General features: G+C 37.4%; 3 protein-coding genes across 3 annotated transcripts; all 3 read left to right on the top strand.

The window, feature by feature from the left end:
- Positions 1 to 1187: 1187 nt before the first annotated feature.
- On the top strand, positions 1188 to 8325 carry LOC140823146 (uncharacterized). Its single transcript, XM_073184326.1, has 6 exons — positions 1188 to 1619; positions 1855 to 2508; positions 2673 to 2893; positions 5048 to 5152; positions 6293 to 7672; positions 7984 to 8325. Exons 1-6 carry the CDS (start codon positions 1499 to 1501, stop codon positions 8323 to 8325), a joined length of 2823 nt encoding a protein of 940 aa, XP_073040427.1. The 5' UTR covers positions 1188 to 1498.
- A 65-nt stretch (positions 8326 to 8390) lies between these two features.
- Positions 8391 to 11313, top strand: LOC140823147 (uncharacterized). The gene is made up of 3 exons (XM_073184327.1): positions 8391 to 9155; positions 9245 to 9458; positions 10015 to 11313. The coding sequence occupies exons 1-3, from the start codon at positions 8391 to 8393 to the stop codon at positions 10767 to 10769; spliced, it is 1734 nt and encodes a 577-aa protein (XP_073040428.1). The 3' UTR covers positions 10770 to 11313.
- A 4338-nt stretch (positions 11314 to 15651) lies between these two features.
- On the top strand, positions 15652 to 18941 carry LOC140824693 (uncharacterized). Its single transcript, XM_073186238.1, has 3 exons — positions 15652 to 15733; positions 17719 to 18257; positions 18333 to 18941. Exons 1-3 carry the CDS (start codon positions 15727 to 15729, stop codon positions 18915 to 18917), a joined length of 1131 nt encoding a protein of 376 aa, XP_073042339.1. The 5' UTR covers positions 15652 to 15726; the 3' UTR covers positions 18918 to 18941.
- The last annotated feature ends 260 nt before the right edge of the window (positions 18942 to 19201 follow it).

Below are 19201 nucleotides of genomic sequence, written 5' to 3'. Positions count from 1 at the left end.
TCAAGAGCGATAAATTCGAGCTTTGCCAAGTTTGACATGGTGGTACTAAAAACAATTACGATGCATTTTATTAGTTAATGAATATTGCAATATAAAGTAATGGATAAACAACAAGTAAAAGCATTTGTAAAAATAAAGAAAACACACGAGGAGGATATTCTCCGATAAATACAAGACTCGTGAGTATGACAACCAAAGTAATTAAAAATAACCTTGAGAAAGCCATCTTCTTTTTTCTTCGAAAAATTTGATGAAGAATAATTTTTAGAGAAGAAGAGAAAGTTGGAGTGATTGAATGTATTTGTGAGATTATATTTATAGGGCAAAAAATAGCCTTTTTGTTATCGTTTATGACCGTTGGTGTACAAAAAAATAAATGTATATATTTGTATAATTTTATGGTACTAATATGATGTATATAATATTAGACATGTTTAAATAATTATGTATATCATATCACATTATTATAATGAGGTGTCATAATTTATTCTGTTGAAAACCTTATAGGCTTTTATACTTGTTGTATCCCTTACCGGAAGTGTGGGATGTCTTCTTAACATCCTCCCAAGATTTATAACAAGTTTTTGAAAATTTATTTTATTATATAATAACATTATATTATATATTAAATATATACACATTAAATAAAAAGTAAAATAAATATTATTATTTTGTTACCTTTTTCTTCTGGTTTGGAGCTTGAAAAATATGGAGTACTTTTAGAGTTTCGTGCTGATAGCGTGTTGTGAAAAAGTAAAATTTATGGTAAAAAGTAAAAATCTCAAACTCTCAAAATTTACTAAATTACACACTCAATTGTGAATTTCTTCACAAATGGTGAGCCTATTTATAGAATTTCTTTACAAATAATCCAAAAATAAAATACATCATTACACACTAATTTTCAATATTCACAACTCTTATTTTCAACATTCAAATATTCAATATACATATTTTAAATATTATTTTTCAACACTAATATTTATAAATCAAATCAATTAAATTAAATTAATAATATGAAACGCGTGGAGATTGACCGGTGTGGGCCTCTGAATCGATTCAGTTATCAGATTTGTATTTGAACGTCCAATTATATGGTAATATCTCTGCAAAAATCGAATTTACTTCTCCGACCTGGATCCTAGGGTTTCCGCTTCTAGTTTGCATTACTCTCTGTGTGCCTTAATTTGTGTATTTCTAGTTTGCATTACTCTCTGTGTGCCTTAATTTGTGTATCTGTGACTGCGCGCGCGTGTTTTGCGGCTACTGATTCTTATTTATGTGATATTCTCAGTTTCATGTTTCGTATTTTACTGTTTTTGTATCAACAAATACGAGAGTGATGGGTTCTTTGATTATAATGGGCAAGTGGGTTCCTGTATGTTCTTCGTTATATGAACTTGAGAAACAGTATAACTGGGAAACGTATGACAAGTTCAAACCAATCTGTGAAGGGATTTTGTTCGTCTGATTTATAGAGTAGAAAAGGAAGATTTTGATGATGGGATCAAAGAAAGCTGAACTTTACCAGATATCTGTTGGACAGAAAAGAAAGAAACTGGATGCCCGTGCTTTCAAGGCTCTTTTCAAACGACAGCGTATAAACGGAGATTTACCTGGTATAATAACGATTTCCTCCACTCAACGGGATTACTTCAGTTGCATTCTTGTTTTTTTATTCTTTAAACAATATCTGGTTTTTGGCCTGGTGGTGAATTTTTTTTTTATTTGTTGACTGGGGAATTGCTCGTGGTTTTTATTTTAAACTTTGTGAAGTGACCGATAATTAGATTTATGTCTCTCAAAAAAATAGTAATAATTAGATTTATGTGACTGTTGCTGACATTACACTAGATATCCATGGGAAGCTGGAAGGACCGGATAACATGTCTCACATATGCAATGGTAATGACAGAGTAATCAGCTCTAAGCCAATCGGAGAAGGAGAGGATGTTAGTGATGAGTGCTCTAAAAGGTTAAAGGAAAATTCGAGACAGTTGAGCATTGATAAAGAATCTGGTGGCAATCTTCAGAAGTCCATTGGTAACTCGAGAAGAAATGATTCAGAGATATTAGGGAATAATGTGACTGTAAATTCTGATTACATTGATGATGTTGTTGCTGAGTCTCTGAAGCCTCTCGGTGCAGATAGTTTAATTGATGCTAAGACTGATTCAAGTACCAGAAAAAGCTTTGATGATTCTGAAAGGTTGCCTACAGGTTGTTCAATCACTGAGAATACGAGTACTTCCGGAAGTGCGGATTGCATGGTAGGACCGCAGCACGTGGATCCAGCAATTGGTGCTGATTGTTTAATTGATAATAAAACTGATTCAAGTACCAGAAAATGCTTTGATGATTCTGAAAGGTTGCCTACAGGTTGTTCAATCACTGAGAATCCGAGTACTTCAGGAAGTGCTGATTGCATGGTAGGACCACAGCGTGTGGATCCAGCAATTGGTGAGTTAACTGAGCTTCAAGGGACTCAAGGTACTGCTTCAAAGGAAGGTAATGTATATCCTGAAATTCAACTTATGTCACCCTATGATTTCTTCCACTTTTATATCGTCATTGCGATCCTCGCTCACTTGGTGATGTCCCTTGAAATAATATATTGCTATCCTGATACTTGTACCCAAGTAACTGAAAATATGTTTGGTGATATAACGCAGGGCATTCCACAATCACAGCTACTAATCTCGCTGAGTCCTTGCAAATGGACGGTGTCTCTACAGACAATGATCCAAATTCCATGTCTGGACGGAAATCTTTTGGTGCTGAAGTTGGCACCGGCGGATTGGAGGAAAGATTTTCGTTGCTCTCTGAGCAGAACAGCAAACATAATTTTCTGCAAGTAGAATTGGGGAGGCTTTGCCAAATTCTTAAACTTTCGGTAAATTTTCAATTTTTTCCTTCTTCTCCCTCCTGAGTGCAGGTGATAATGTTAGAAGCATCACTCAACCACATAGCAATATTTCCTGAGCAGATGGTGTTTGTGACTTGCAGTTTTATTTAGTTGCCACATACTCTTACAGTTGTCTTGTCTTCTTGGTTGCCGAGTCTTGCAAATATTTACCAACCATGTGTGGGACAGAAAACCTAGCACTTTAATAGTGGTTTATTTGTTTGAAAACTTTGGATCTCTTTCCCTCGATGCTTAAAAGGTATAAAGGCATTTTTTTTCCTTGAGAGTGTATTATGGATGGTTCTACATTATTTAGATAATGCTTCAGTTTAAAGAGTCAATAGGTGACGGGTTACTCGACATTTGGTACCGATATGTCAAACTAATATAGTCGATTTAATGTGATTTAGATATCACATTTTTTTGCTTTTTACGTAAATATCATTTAAATACATGTAACAGGCACAATGTTGCAAATGGCGGGAGGCGGTGGCGGGGCGAGCGGTGACAACCTATCGCCTCGGCCGCCTAGGCGATGCCCAGACAATGCCTAAGCAGTTGAATTTTTTAAGTAATTTTTGTATAGATAATCATTTATAATGATGCAATATAATCACGGCAGTACTTAGGCGGTTGAATTTTTTAAATAACTTTTTTTTTATAGATAATCATATATAATCATGCTATATAATCACAAACAGTCATCATTTTTTATGGAAGATGTGTAATTAAATAATGTTTAAAAAATAAAGAAGCTTCATAAATATAATATCATCTAGATAATGTGCAAATATATAATAAACTCCTCATCGGATGCTTTAAGACATGCATCAACTTGTTCTACAATGCCGCAATATGATGTTTCATCCTATTAACTCTTCTTTTAATGAGCCTCTTACACAACTTGCACGTGATCCAATCCCTTTTCTCTTTATTATACAACACCCCATATTCTCAAACAATATCATTAGATTTTGGCTTAAATTTCAGCTCCGGTTTTTTATAGTTTTTCGCCATTTATCTTCAGCAATAAATCAATAATAATAGGGAAAAAAAATTTTGATTTTTGAAATCACAAAATCTAAAATATTATAAAAAATATGTTAAATAATAAATATAAAATGCCTAACCTAAAGCTTCTTGCTGCTAGTGACGGCGGCGGCGGCCAGTTTGTGTGGTGGGCTTAGTGGTTGATAGTAAGAAAAAGTGAGAACCAGAATTAAAAAAAGAAAGTGAGATGTGATTAAAATAACTAGGATTTTGAGTTTTAATATTAGTTGACTTTGACCAAGTTTTTAAAATTTGTTGATTACAACTTAAAAATGTTGACTGGCCCGCCTGCTCACCGCCCTCAACCGCCTGCCCCCCGCCGTATAACTTGGACCGCCTAAAACAACTACCTCATGGGTAGACAGGGCGGTCGAGGGCCGCCTAGGCGGACGCCTTGACCACCATTTAGAACACTAAATGGGCATAAAGAAGCAAGGACTTATTGGCTAATTAAGTCCAAATACATGTTACCTAAATTACACGTGTTTGCTTTCTAAAGAATTGGTTTCACGTTTTTGTCATAGGGAAGGTATTTGAAGGATAAAGCTTGTTCCAAATGTGACTCAAAATAGGTTGATGATAGTTTTCTTTTGTAAAACCAGATTGATTTTAATTTCATCTAGAGATAATATTTATCTATTTGAAACTCTAGGAGCAAGTTAATGATGATGAACCACTTAAAGAAGTTGGTTTCTGGCTGCTGGCCACTGTCCACATTCAAATGAGTCTCCTCTCCGAAGAGTATTTTTGACATTGCTTTAAGTCCTCTTTAAGTAGAAATGATGTTGAAGATAATGTTTTTAACTATCGGATTTTGTGGTGGACTTAATCTATTCTTTTCTGTCAATTATATGACATATTTTTGCTTGTTCTTTCAACTTGTGGAAGAATAGTTTATTTGCTAATCACCGAAATGGATAGAAAATCTCCCTTTCTTGTCAAGTTCTTGGAGCTTAATGGGCTTTCTATTGTCTGGAGTTTAATGGGCTTTGTATTGTCTGTAATAACTTGCAAAGATCCAGTTTTGTTTTCCTTGTGAATTGATTAGATCAACATGTATAACCACTACAATTACCTGGCATCATAATGCAGGAGGATGTCACACATAGAGTGGGAGAATTTCTGGAGTATGTCATTCAAAATCATGATCTCAGTAGTGACGCACCTGCAATCATGCATGCTTTCCAGTTATCTGTGGTCAGTGTGTTTTTATGTTTTATTATTCATATAAATCCAGTGGAAGATTTGTGGAGCCATGAGATATGAATGTGATTTACTTTAAAGAGGTTAACTCTACATGTAATTTTTTTCTTAGAACATTGGGGTTAGTTTCTTTTACCTATTTCTCTTGGTATTTGTTGTTAACAACTTCATGCCAACTTCTTTGGCTTTTACCTATTTCTCTAGGGATTTGTTGTTAACAACTTCATTGATTTTCTGTCGCTGGAATTCTGTAAAGGTGTGGAATATTCTGAAATCATGTTGTCTCAACTCTCAAACAAGAGTTATTGTATTCCTTGCCTGATAGATTGGAATTCCACTTTCAAAACATTCCACATCTTTAATTAGATTTTTTATCATTGTTTTGTGGTTTCTCCATTCTAGAAATCAAACTGTTATAACTGTTTTGCGTTGTTCTTGTGTTGTCTCTTCTGCTGTTCAAATTTACTTTTTATTTCAAATTTATCATTTGGATTGTACAGAAACGTAAGTGAGGAGCATTGAAATTTAGAAAGGTTGACGCTACTCTTTTTTCGAATTAAATAAGCACAATATCATCAAAATAATCAATTTCATTGAATTTCCCAGAAGTGGTAATTTAACTGCATTTCAATTTTGTTCTTAATAAGAGAAATCCGTCTAATAGAAATCAACCTTCTGCTTTCATGTTGAAAGGAATGTCTATGAGTTAAATGATCAGGGTACTGGTAAGATAGCTGGTAGTGAAGCAATGGAACAATTTGGAAGCGGGATCTTAGCGCGTATAACCGAAACCAAATAAATTTATGCCTTTTGTGCGTCAACTTCCTTTACATTGTCTCTTGTTAAAAATTCAATGGATGATGGAATCGTACCCTAGACTTGATATTTTCAATTAGTTGGGAGACTTTGTCACTATATCTTTGTCCTATTTTAGTTTTTGTTATCATTTCTTGTTGTGCTCATGCAGTTTGACATATGAGAGTGTTTTAGCTCAATATTCTTCGCTTTCTTCAATTTTCTATTGGTTTGCTAAATATATGGTTGTCCATAAATTTCTGTGTGGTTCCTTGCTCAAGCACGCTGTACTTTTTGTTAACTCATGCTCCAAGTCTGATGATACTTCTTCTTTACCAGTGCTGGATTGCCACCCGAATCGCAAAGAAAAAATTTGATAAGAAGGAATATTTTAATTTAGCGAAAAAGCATCTAAATTATCAATGCACGGAAGAGCAAGTCTACTCCGTTTATTCAAAGATGCTACCTCTGAAGTTGATGTTTTTGAAGTCTTCAGAGAACGCTTCTGACTCTGGGAAAGATTGCATGTTAACTGATGAAGACAGCAGCAAAGAGCCATCTCATATGATCAATAGCACACCATTATTTTCGTTGTCGAATGGTAAAAAAGCGAAAGTAGAGATTGAAGAAAATTTCAAAATCATTTTAAAGCAGAAATCGGGTATGAATGTAAAAGCTTCTGAAAGTGAAATACGTGATAAGATACAGAAAAAATGTGAGAAACGAATGAAGAAACTTGTTCGAAAACAGGAGGAGGAATTACAGGGATTGCTGAGAACTTGGGAGGAGGAAAAGGTAAAATTGGAGAAGGATCACGAATTGGAGTCGGCCGTTACGTGTTTTATATATGGTCAAGGCTTTGTACAAACTTCCAAACTCAAAATCTTGGATGATAAATTTGCGAAGAAAATGGAAGAACACAATCTCCTAAAGGACATGCAGCTTAATTCTCTCAAGGAAAAGCAATTAGCTGCTCGAAGTGAGGCTTGTGAAAAGGCATCTGACTGGTTGGCTGAAGCAGTAGCCTGCGCCAGCATGCTCGGCACGGTGAATGGGCCACAGCCATTTGGTTTTCAATCTGAGAATGGTCCTGAATGCACTGGGTCAGGTACACACATTGGCCTGGAGAATGTAGTTACCGAGAATGTAGTTACCATGTTTCAGGAACATGCAGAGGATCCAAATCCAAATATAAATTTGTGTCCTCAGGGGAACGACGTGGCGCCATCTGATGCAGCTATTAGTGTACTAGCTGAGACAACAGACAGTGGTCTGGCAGAGACCATGAGTTATATGGAAACATTTAGTTCTCCTAATGAAGTTGTGTTGATGTCCTTAGAGAGACCGTCAGAGACTCTGGTTGGGCAGCTTAATCAATTATTTCAGTCGTGTAATACTACCGAGGACATTGGCGCTGCAAATCTCCCTGCCTGTGGAGAACAAATTACTGATGAAATTCGACCTGTGGAGATGTATCAAGAGGGTCCAACAGAGTTGACCAGACCTGTTTCTAATGATATTGTATTGCATGGTGATCCCGTGGAATCGAATAAAACGTCTAATATAGGGGATTCAATTGGTTTGCCTAACACTGAGGTGAATCATAGAAGTGAACCTTGTCAGTCTAGCAATGGTAGTTTACCTCTCCCAGGACAACCATTGGTACATCCAGAGGAAATGCTAGCTTTCCCAGATCGTTGTGGCTTGTTGAAACAGCATGTATGTACATTTTTCTTTAATGAAGTCTAATTTTCTTCCAAGTTCTATCTTCCCAAGTTATTTGCTCTAGGTGTGTGTAAGCCTTCGGTGACCTGTGTCATGGAGATGAGAGAATTCAACAAAACTTATAGAATATTATAGCTACCTTATAATTCTGACCAATAATTTTAAGATCTTATTTTGATGATGTATTCCAGATTCGTTTGGAAGGGATTTCCTTTGCTTTTCTTAAATAAATGTTGGAAACTGTGAATGTCATAAAGGATTTGGCAGTGTTGACACAGAAATAACTAGGTTTGATTTGTGTTCAGGTGTCCCATAACGAAATTCACCAAGTGGCATCTGCTGAACTGGAAGATCGAGACACACCAGCTGCAGAAATTCAAAATACTTCTCAACTTGAAGTTGCAACCACGGAACTTAGTGATGCTGTGACCCTTGTTCAGTTGAATCATGCAGTTCCAGTAACTGGGAACGGCGAGCAGCTGAATCATTTGTCAGCTGATGCACCTCTTGTATGCATTCAATATCAGCCCCATGAAATGGAACATCAAAACAGGGATCAAGGAACCAACCTTTCTCCAACTGTTTTGGCTGGAGAAAGGGAAGACTTTCTCATGCATTTATTTCCCATAACAATCACCTGGATCTAGGACAAGCAAGTAGAATTTCTCATGAACAAATTGTTGAGTTTGTTCGTTCCCCAGACAACACAGTTATGTCTGAAGTAGCAAGCACAACTGAACTGCCAAATCAGTCATCTCCACAATTGGGAATAGATGCTGATCATTTTCATGGGCCCATAAATAATGACACAGAAATTACGTTGTCAACTTGTGTCCGGGAGTTGCAAAATGAAATTCACCAAGTGGCATCTACTGAACTGGAAAAACTAGACACACCTGCTGTAGAAATTAAAAATACTTCTCAGACCGAAGTTGCGAATGGTGCTGTGACCCTTGTTCAGTCAAACCATGCAGTATCAGTAACTGGGAACTATGAGCAGCCACATCATTTGTCAGTTGATGCATCTCTCACCTGCAATCAGTCTTCGTCCAATGGAATTGATCATCAAAATGGGGGTCAAGTAACAAATTTCTGTCAAACTATTGAGGCTGGGGAAACTGAGGAGTTTTCTCGTGAATTTGTTTCTCAAAGTAGCGAAAATTTGCATCACAATCACCTGTATATGGGACAAGAAAGTAGAATTTCTCGTGAACCAAGTGTTGAGGTGTTTGTTCATTCCCCAGACAACAGAGTTATGGCTCAAGAAGTAAGCACTACTGAACTTCCAAATCAATCTGTTCCACAATTGGGAATAGATGCTCGCCATCTTCGTGGTCCCAGCCACCTTCTTGTTCATCCCACTCATACAGTCACCTCTTGGAATTCAACTCCGTCCTTGGTTGCTGAACCACTTCAAAATGAATTAGAAAAATTGTCAAAAGAAGCTGAACGGTTGGAAAAGATATACGAAGATGCGGTCCGTCTTAATTGTTTCTTGATTGATTGTATTCCTAGTTCCTTATGTTGTGTGTGCCTTGGAAGTAATGCAACTCTTTCTTGAAACAGGTATCACAACTTAAATCTGCCTGTGAGAAGGAGATCCGAGAAATTATTAACCAAATACGTACTAAATATGATGAGAAGCTTCAGGATGTCAAGGCGAATTTCAGATTGAAAAAGAATGAACTTGAGAAGAGTAAGAATTTAGTTCTCATGAATTCTAAATTGGCTGAGACTCTCAGATCTAAGTTCCAGTTTAAACCCCTGCAATTACAGCAAGGTATGTAAATTATCTACAATTCCATTTTGGAGGTGTGATCTCTCTTTTTTTTCCCGATTAACAATGTGCGTCATTTGTAAGTATTTTCTCCTTTTTCCTTTATCGAGGAAAGGATTGAGGGATGAAGTTAAGATAATTAATTGGTACCAAAAAATGATCTAACTGCAAATTAAATGATATCTGAGTTTGTAGAATACTGTTCACAACTTGAATTGTATTGTTCCATCACTATGGTCTTTTATTGCCTGAAACTCGCTTTTGATTTGATTCAATGCATCTTGAGACTTGAAATCTGTGGGACTCAAAAGCTTGTCTGTGCACCAACTTAATTTGTAACCTTCTCAAAGTTTTGTTATGTTGTTAAGGTTAGCTTCAAACTGATGTAATTTATATTTTTTTATGGAAATTGAATAGTATGGAGCGTAAAGCTTTGGTTCTTTAGAGAGTAGGCAAAATATGCTTTTCTCTGTGAACACGTGAATTTTTTTCTGTAGTCATATTTGAGTTACTTGTGGCTGGGTATTTAGTGCTGAAATGGTGTTTGATCTCGCTGCAGTTTTTACATCTAGTTTCGAGCAGCACCTGCATCAGCCGTCGCTGCCACCTTCGATGAGAATTTCCCCTTTGGCATCAGCAAGTCGACCTCCTTCCAGTCAGCAGACCTTGGCTCCATCTGCAGAAGCCCAGAACCAGCTACATATGCTTCCTCCTGTGAGATCTTCCCCTGTTGCTATTCAAAGTGCTACAGCTTCACCACCCATACAAGCCATACAACGAGTAGGGTCTGTCTTATCAGGCACTTTAGCCAGACCCCTAGTGATAGCTTCCCACACTCCTGCTGCATATCCCGGCATTGCAGAGATCCGTTCGAGGGCTCCACACCTTCAACCTTTTCGACTTGCTGCAGCACCATCTATGGCTCCCTCCAGTTTTTCGGCAATACCTCAACGGCATCATCAGCCAATATTTCCTCCCCAGCTTGTAGCGACAACTCGACCAGCACCACGCTCACCTCGACTACCTCAGACGATGCCAAATCATGTCTCTCAAAACGCTCCCGAGCCTCGAAGTCGACAACAATTCCATCTTAACCAGTCTCAATCTCCTATAGATCTGCTAAGGGACATGAATCGCCATGTACTCATGAATCACAATTTGCCACCTTTAGCTGATGTTGATCCAAAGGTTCGTTCCTTAGAACCTTCAAACCTCGTTACTCTAGGTAATATACAGGGTAATCCGGCGTCCTCTGTTGTAGACAGAGACATAATTTGCCTCTCCGACGAGGAAATCCGGCCTCCTCTGCTGTAGCACAGACATCATTTGCCTCTCCGACGAGGAGTAACGTTTTAAAGTCATCCAAGATCCCCCGTCATTAATGTATATGGTCCAGTAGGAAGTCAGCTCATTGAGCAACTTGACCATATTTTTCACCATTTTTACTAACATGCTGCAAATATTTTCTTCCCATTTCATTTTATGCTGTGAATTTTCTTTTTGAGAGGGTGATTGGCTGAGTTTTTCCACTTTCCATGTAATGTACAGAACAATCTTTACACTAGGTAAATATTTTATTCGACAAAACTTGTATTTCCATTAGAATTTTGTATTCTTCCTTGTTTGAATTTTTGTAGTTTGTTACTCATTTTTGCACCTTTAGTGACAGTTCTACGTGGCAATCTTTGAAATTTTATGTTATTTGCAAATCAATCCATTGTGCTTTGTGGGAACAACGGAACATGGAGACTGATCCTTTTGTGAAGGAAGTTGAATGCCATTTTTAAGCACAAAGTGGTCCGTGATCTGATTCTTTTTAATTTAATTTTTTTTTTTTTGAAGAGGTTAAAATGTCAGTTAAGATGAGAGGATGTTCTGTTTTTGTGTAAATAAAGAATCAGTTTAGAAAGATCAGGTTCAAGCATATCTACTCAAATTCGGAAACGATGAAGTTAACTTTCTGGTTGTCGACAAGAAATCGCAAAAGTATTTATTAGGGTCACACACACTCGTGACAAGGACATGGCAGTTTTCGGACAATAGCATGAAAGTGTTGAAAATTCAAATATGACCATTAGACCCGTCAATTTGGTTCGACTTATTCGCTCGACCCAACCTGCTGTAAACAAAAAACCGCAACCCGAGCAGTTTGGGTTGAACCCGTTTGGTGGAGGGCTAAGTCAGGGCGAGACGACCCATTTTGACAGTTCTAATGGCCGTTGTAACTTTGGCATAAAAAAAAAGAAATTGTTGAAAAAATGTATGAGAGTTCATGTAAAATGAATCAACATCAATAAAAGATGTAAAAAAGCTCTCAAACATCGTGGACGGACATTTCACGGCAACAAGTTAACATGAATTTTCCATTGCTCACACTTAACTGTTTATCAACTCATTTAAGGAGTTGTTTGAGTATCACAGTGACCCATACTTGTTTACATCATATCTTCATGGATTGTTAGTGCTCAGCTTGCAACATTCATTGTTGCACTACATCTCAATCTTCTTATCAGTACAATCTATATATAAAAGATGGAACTGTTGTAGAAGCGTTAGGATAAGCAGGAGGCTTGTCGTTTGTCTATTGCGTGATAAATCAGATGACTGTCAAACTGATCGAGTGTGTGTATCAGGAGTTTCAACTGACAATGTAATGATAATTGAATGTGATTGTATAACATGATTTCATATACCAAAGTTTTCTAGTATAATTTTTTTATTCTTGAAATAAGTAGAGATGTAAAAGTATTTGCCTTCGAACTTTTGTAAACAAACCATACGTTCTTACTTGATCAATTTTACTTATTTGCACATGATATAGTTCATGATATTTGTCTTACATTACATTTATTACATATGTTTTGACAATTACCAGTCCTTAATTATTTTAACATTCATCAGTTTAACATATGCACTACATCTACATGAACAAGTTTCTCACTTAGACAAATTTTAAATTGCTCAACTGATCGGTCTTGATTAAGAATCGCTTTAAACTACTCTTCATCTTAATTTATAAAAAAAATCAAACAAATGTTATTCCTAAAATTATTATTACGTCAAAGTTATTGGTAAGAACAATATTTTATTGCGTAGTTAAATATAATAAAAATTAATTTTCTTGCTTCAAAATGTTTTAGTTGGATTTTTCTTTTAAATATGATCCCACATCTCAGGTTCTTTTTTTTTTTTTTTTTATCACTTTTTATTATAAATAACAAATCCAATTTTTTAAAATAAGGAAATTACAGTGGATTTTTTTTACGGTATCACACCTAGAGATGTCAATGAGGCAAATATGGCTAAACCCAAGACCTGTCCAATGAAGAAAACTTTGACTCATTACCCGCCTCACCCTGGTTAAATATTCTTCAAACCCGCCCCACGTCAAATACGAAACGAGACCGGGTAGATTCGTGAGACCCGAATTTTTTTAAAACAAAAACAGTAACCTTTCTTCTTACATGACTGAATTATGAAACAGACAAGCCTCTAAATACAACACAATATAAATTAATTCATGTCTTCGACCACACTTAATAATAATAAACAATAAGAACAAAATTGAAATGCAGTTAATAACATCACTTAAGAATTGAGAGCTAGTAACTTTTTTTTTTATTTATTCTATTAGACGGAGTTCTCTTATTAAGAACAAAATTGAAATGTAGTTAAATTACCACTTCTGGGAAATTCATAAAATTACTAGCTCTCCAAGATTTTTTTGGAGAGCTAATAATTTATTAAACAGATAAACATAAAATCAGCGAGTATGCAATATTTCAGATACATTCTTCTGGATTATCTTCCTCTTCATTAAGAATGGTGAGACACAATGGTAAACTACTTGAAGAATTAACTACAAAATTAAAGAGATCATTGAAAAAAGAAAACTGTAATTTAAAACTATAAAAAAATGTAATTTAAAGGGAGAGAGTACAATAATAAAATTAAAATGAAAGTACAATAACAAAATAAAATTGTGATTTATTTACCTTTCACCTCACCGCACAACCATCTTCGTGAGCACGTCAATGCCTCCAAAGTCGTTGGACTAAGTCTACTACGATGATGACCAACTATTCTTCCATTATTACTAAAAGCAAATTCAAATGCAACAGTTGACTTATGAATAGTTAAAACCGTTATGAATGATGTGAGCTACTAAAAATATAAAAATTAATAAAATTAAAACCATAGAATATTTATAACTACATATATGGGGCGGGTATTATAGGACTCATGCCCCGCCCTATATCCGGACGGGTCTGAAAAATTGGACACGAGACCCGCCCCATGACCCATTTAGTATGTCCAAACCCAACTCATACGCGCGGTTCATTGCGTGTCTTTTTAAATATTTTTTGAAAAAAATAGAAATTTGAAGACTAAATTATTTTGTTTTAAGAAAAACGACTTTGAATAATTTAACTGTCCCGCCTTGATGTAGAGCGGGACAAATCAAATTTTGTATTTTCAAAATTCGGGCAGCTATGAATTGAATGGGAGATAACTTATTTTTCACATTTCCAAAACTCTCTCTAGTTTTTTTTTTTTAATTTAATGAGGATCACATTTAATTTTCAGCAACGGTAGAAACTGTTAATTTCTTTTTTATTATTATTGAGTTTTTGCAAATAAAAAACTTCAAGTTGTGGTATGTATTATTATGAATTAAGTTAAATGAGTATCTGAATATTAATCTTATTATTGATGCATTATTATGTTAAACATTGAATTTATGATTGGAATTGTAAATTATTCTTTTTATAATTTATTTAGTGTGTATTATGTTCAGAATATTTTTGCAATTTGAAATATTATTTTTGTTGTTATTAATGTTTTTGTTTGTTTGACAACCAGGATTTGGGAGGATTTCATGGGATTTGGATTTCAAAATCCTATTTTTACTGTTTGGCAAGATGTAAAAAAAAAGGATTCGGATTTGCTTAGGATTTCGTAGGATTTCATGGGATTTCAACAAGTATATCTAAATCCCATCAAATTTGATAAGATTTGGTGGGATTTGGATTTTAAAAACATAAAATTACTTTTTTATCCAACACATCATTCTCCACCAAAAGTTTCTAAATGATTAGACTTTTTTTCCCTTTTAACTTTTTTTTGAAGTTGAAAGATTTCTTTAAATTTTATAAATTTCTTGTGTTATTTACTGATTAATATAATAAAAATTATAGTAATTATTAAAGCCTTTTTTACGTTTAATAATTAATTTCATGTTAAAGTTTGAAGTTGTTTGATGATTTTTTAATTATTATTTTATGTGCAATATGATTAATAAATGATAATTAATTTTTGAATTTACAAATACAAATAATAGAGAAGAATTATTAATTTCTAAACTTTTTTTAGTTACTTATGTTTATATGATTTCTAAGGATAGTTTAGTAAGATTTTAAAATTCCAAATTTGAATCCTTTTTTCTTCAAACAAGAAATGAATTCGTAAATACCATTTTTAAATTTTAAACCAAACACGAAATGGAATTTCAAATGTTTGAATTTCCAAATCCAATTCCAAATCCCACAAAATCCTCTCAAATCCTGGTTGCCAAACACACCGTTAAGCTCTTGAGTCCAATTATTACATTGTCTCAAATTTCTCCCAAGTATATAAAACTTAAAATTATTCATTCTCCTTATTTTATACTATACGTTAAAATAATTCATACTCAATGATGCGGTACGAAATTCAGATGAACAGTCTACCCAGGTGGACACGTTGTTATGAGAGAATAACCAGTACTCCAATGTCCACAGCAGTAAAAGATCCTCCAGTACTCAAGTTAGCAAACACCCCAAGATATGTACTCTCAAAAGCTAGAGGCTTTTTGGAGCATATAATGAGATCAAATCCCTTTAAAATGGTGAGATAGCTCCTATTCATAGGCTTCCTTGATGAACCATGGGCTTTGACCATCTTGGGCTCTCCATTGGGCCTAACCCTCAATCAATGGCCCAATACAATCTTTACCACATTAATCATGCCTAACTTACAAAAATACATCATCTTCTAGATTAATACCCATCATAAGCCCCCCACTCTGGAACACCTACACTTTATTGAAGGTGATCGAGAGTAATAATTTATAAGAAGAAAAAACTTCCTCCTACACCCCTAATAAAATAAAATACAATAACTTAGCAACACCCTTATTCTATTCTCTATTCTAACCCTGCAACTAGGTTAAATCCTTCCTCTCTATAAAAGGGGCCCACACGCCTCATCCTTTTCCAAATATCCAGCCGCCATGTCAGGTACGTTCTTTGCTCTGCTTTCTTCCTTTAGGAGTCATTATTGTTGTTTTTTATATTATATACTATATATATTATTCCAATGCTTTTTACTTTATGAATTTGTGCTCCATGACCATCGTTTCTCTCCTTGCTCCTATTTGTTTTATTTCTGTAATTTTCTGAGACACCCCAGCACTACTTCGTCCACGATGCTTCGGTCCGAACTTCTCGTGACCTGTAAGCCGCTTAAGTTCTCCGAAAATGGTGGTTTGTTACGCCCATTTCCTTGCTCTTTGTTGGTGTTCACAGAAGAGGAAGAAGATAGATTAATGGCTGTCCACAGATTGTACGGCAGTCAAGCGGGCGATGATAGCGAGGCTCTTTTAGGAGGAGGAAGATGGGGCAGTTTGTTTTCAAGAAAATGGAAGATGGTGATCAACAGTGGCTCTGCATCCATGGAAGCCGAGCCTCCATTCCCTACTTATTACTACGGTGGTGGTGGTTGTGCTGGAGGTGGTGGCCGCGGCTTACGGGGAAACTTGGTGAAAAGGTTGACGACAATGTTGAGAGAAGGGTCAGATAGAGCCAGAGAGAGTGTTGCGGCTACACTTGCGATCATTGGCAGGAGAGGGGGGGGGGGGGGTGATTTGGGCTAGGGATTGGGCTAGGGATCGGGCTGGTAGTATTTGTGGATTGAATCTGGGTTGGGGTGACTTGGGCTAGGGATTGGGCTAGGGATCGGGCTGGGAGTATTTGTGGCTTGAATCTGGGTTGGGGGTGATTTGGGCTAGGGATTGGGCTAGTATAATTTGGGGGATGGATTTGGGTTGGGTTGTTTTGGGCCAGGGATTGGGCTAGTATTATTTGGGGGATGGATTTGGGTTGGGTTGTTTTGGGCCAGGGATTCGGCTAGTATTATTTGGGAGATGGATTTGGGTTGTGTCTGACGATATTTTTCTCGGGGTAGCTGATAAATTTTAAAACTTCTTGCAGGGTGTGCGCCGCGTGGCAAGGAGTATTCCTTATTAATGGCTAGTCGTATGCACAAATCTTCTGTTCCGAGTGATTCTAGTCGGGACGAAGCTTCAAATACTTACTCGTACCATTCTGACATTCCGTCCCTCTTGAGCGATTTGGGTTCTTTGGGTGATCTCATCCTCCTTGGTGACTTGGGTTCTTTGGGTGATGACGATTTAATGGATGATCTTGAGAGTTGTTCCACTCCCGTCGCCCAAGTGCCTTTACCTTGCCTTCACGGTTCCTCGCTTGGTGATAGTCCTGATCAATAAGTTATTCCCGGGGACCTAGATCGGAGCTTTCTGACTCCTCAGGATGTAAAGTGTTTGAGTGGTAAACTGGAAATTTCATCTGACTATGAGCTTAAGGCTCCCGGCCTGGGGGATTCTTACCACAACCCACCCGTAGGGTATTTCACCGTGACCTTGGCCCATTTTAATAGTGGGTTTTCTATCCCTCCTCATTCCTTACTAGTCGAGGTGACTCGAACCTTAGGTGTAAGCTTCAGTCAATTGTCCCCAAACTCACTTACTTATTTCCTGGGATTCTGTCACCGAGCAACCGAGTTTCAAATTCAGGCTACTACTTCTCTGTTCCATTCTCTTTTCTCAGTACGATGCCTCAGGCCGGACTATTCCGTCTATTTCCAACCTCGTGCTGGTTGCAAGTTTATGGTCAGACTACGCTCGACTCGAGGGGATTGGCGGTCCCATTTTCTTTTTGTAAAGGATAGCGGGTGGGACGTACCTTCAACTTGGAGCTCTAGTTGTAGTGTTGTGAAAATGAGAATAATTCATCGACATTTGCAAGTTCAGTGTCAAACCCTGGGGTTTTTTGATGATTTACTCGATCCTAAGAGTTTGTTGGCCAGCGGTATCTTTTTTATTGCTCTAATCGTCTTTTTGCACATCGTTGACATTAACTACTTTTAACTTTTACGTTTGAGTTATGAAATTTTGATGCTTTATTGTCCCTTATTTTTCTTGTAGGGTTGCGTGTGAACTTGGCCACCCTTCAAGCTCGAGAAGATACTATGGAGAGGTCTCTTTCTATCGGAGAGAAGAAAAGAGTTGATAATCGGCGCTACCCTCCCGCTCCTCGATCTTCTATCCCTACTTCGGGGTCGCACTCCCAGTCTGGTCGTGGAGGAGGGTCTAGTTCTCAAGGTCGTCAGGGGCCTCATCCTATGTCCACTGACAGCCATGCTTCTGGAGCTGTTGTGGATAAAAGAAAGGACCAGTGTACTAGAGGACATGACGATGGCAAGAGGAAGGGCGAAGTGGCCACCCCGCCAAACTTTAAGAAAGGTCGGGGAGATCCGATATCGTCTTCTCGAGGCTCTCGGAAGAATTCTCTGTTCTTGGAAGGAGTTAATGCTAAGGAGAAAGTGGGGTCTTTTTGGGATATAGATGACCCTGATATGGGATGGAGAAAGGGGAGGGAGATGATATGTGATCATGACATGACTCATTTGGTCCCTCAGCCCCCTGCTGCTCTATCCCACTCCCTGGCCTTGATAGGTTGCCAGGTGCTTTCCTCGCCCCTCAGTGTCTTTTCTGTAGGGACGTTTACGTGATGTAACCAATTGTCTTTTGCTTTTCAGGCTGTGTCTCTGGCCTGTGCTTACCAGGCTCGAGAGGAGAGAGGTCGAGCTGAGGAGGCTCGATTTCGCCGAGAGCTCTCCCAATTAAAGGAAGAAAATGAACGTCTTCGATCGGAAATCATGAAGTTCCAAGACAATCTTTCTTGCTTGACAAAGAAATGTGAAGAAAAGACCAGAGATGATGAGGAATTGCGTAAAGAGCTTGGTTCCCTCTATGACAAACACCATACCGAGGTGAAGACTGGCGGGATGTTCTTGGCTTCTAAGACGGGGCAGTCCTTTGTGACAGGTGTTGAGGAGAAGGCACTAGCAGCCTTTCGTGCTTCTCCGGCCTATGCTGATGAGGTTTATAGTCACGCTTTTGGTCTCCGTGATGAGGTGGTGCGAGACTGTCGTCTCCAGCTCCGCTTGACAGGCTTGGTTCCTGAGGAGGTGATTATGAGGATTTCACCTCATGTGGCAGAGTTGGATGACACCGCTCAGGTTGACCCTCTGCCAGAATTTCCTCCAGCGGGGGATGTTGACTGCGAGGTCATTGGTGCGCTGCACTTGCTCCCTGCTGACGAAGCTATCGAGGATGGATGATTTTTGTCTTTGCCACTAGACCTGTCGGAGCTTTATTCTAAGATCGTACTTTTGCACAACTATTTTGCTTAGTCGAAGTTTATTTTGATTACTATGTCATCTGGACATTAATTTTCGTTTCCTTTCAGTAATACTTCATGCTTGCTGCTTAATTAAATATGAATTTGGGCACATTTAAACCTCTGTGGTCTCGACGGGACGTTATTACCCTAGCGTAGGTATCCCGGGACTCTATTTTGGTGACCTCTTACAGTGTCTGAGCACTTTCCCGCTGGGCTGGCCAA

This window comes from Primulina eburnea, chromosome 2 (genome assembly GCF_022965805.1).
Source record: "Primulina eburnea isolate SZY01 chromosome 2, ASM2296580v1, whole genome shotgun sequence".
Lineage (NCBI taxonomy): Eukaryota > Viridiplantae > Streptophyta > Magnoliopsida > Lamiales > Gesneriaceae > Primulina > Primulina eburnea.
This window is presented reverse-complemented; position numbering and strand designations above follow the sequence as displayed.

Coding starts and splice junctions, on each gene's coding strand:
- LOC140823146 (XM_073184326.1), top strand. CDS start 1,499: ATGATGGGATCAAAGAAAGCTGAACTTTACCAGATATCTGTTGGACAG. Junction 2,509..2,672: donor AGGTACTGCTTCAAAGGAAG/GTAATGTATATC, acceptor GATATAACGCAG/GGCATTCCACAATCACAGCT. Junction 5,153..6,292: donor ATGCTTTCCAGTTATCTGTG/GTCAGTGTGTTT, acceptor CTTCTTTACCAG/TGCTGGATTGCCACCCGAAT.
- LOC140823147 (XM_073184327.1), top strand. CDS start 8,391: ATGTCTGAAGTAGCAAGCACAACTGAACTGCCAAATCAGTCATCTCCA. Junction 9,156..9,244: donor AAAAGATATACGAAGATGCG/GTCCGTCTTAAT, acceptor TTCTTGAAACAG/GTATCACAACTTAAATCTGC. Junction 9,459..10,014: donor ACCCCTGCAATTACAGCAAG/GTATGTAAATTA, acceptor ATCTCGCTGCAG/TTTTTACATCTAGTTTCGAG.
- LOC140824693 (XM_073186238.1), top strand. Junction 18,258..18,332: donor TGGCCTTGATAGGTTGCCAG/GTGCTTTCCTCG, acceptor TTTGCTTTTCAG/GCTGTGTCTCTGGCCTGTGC.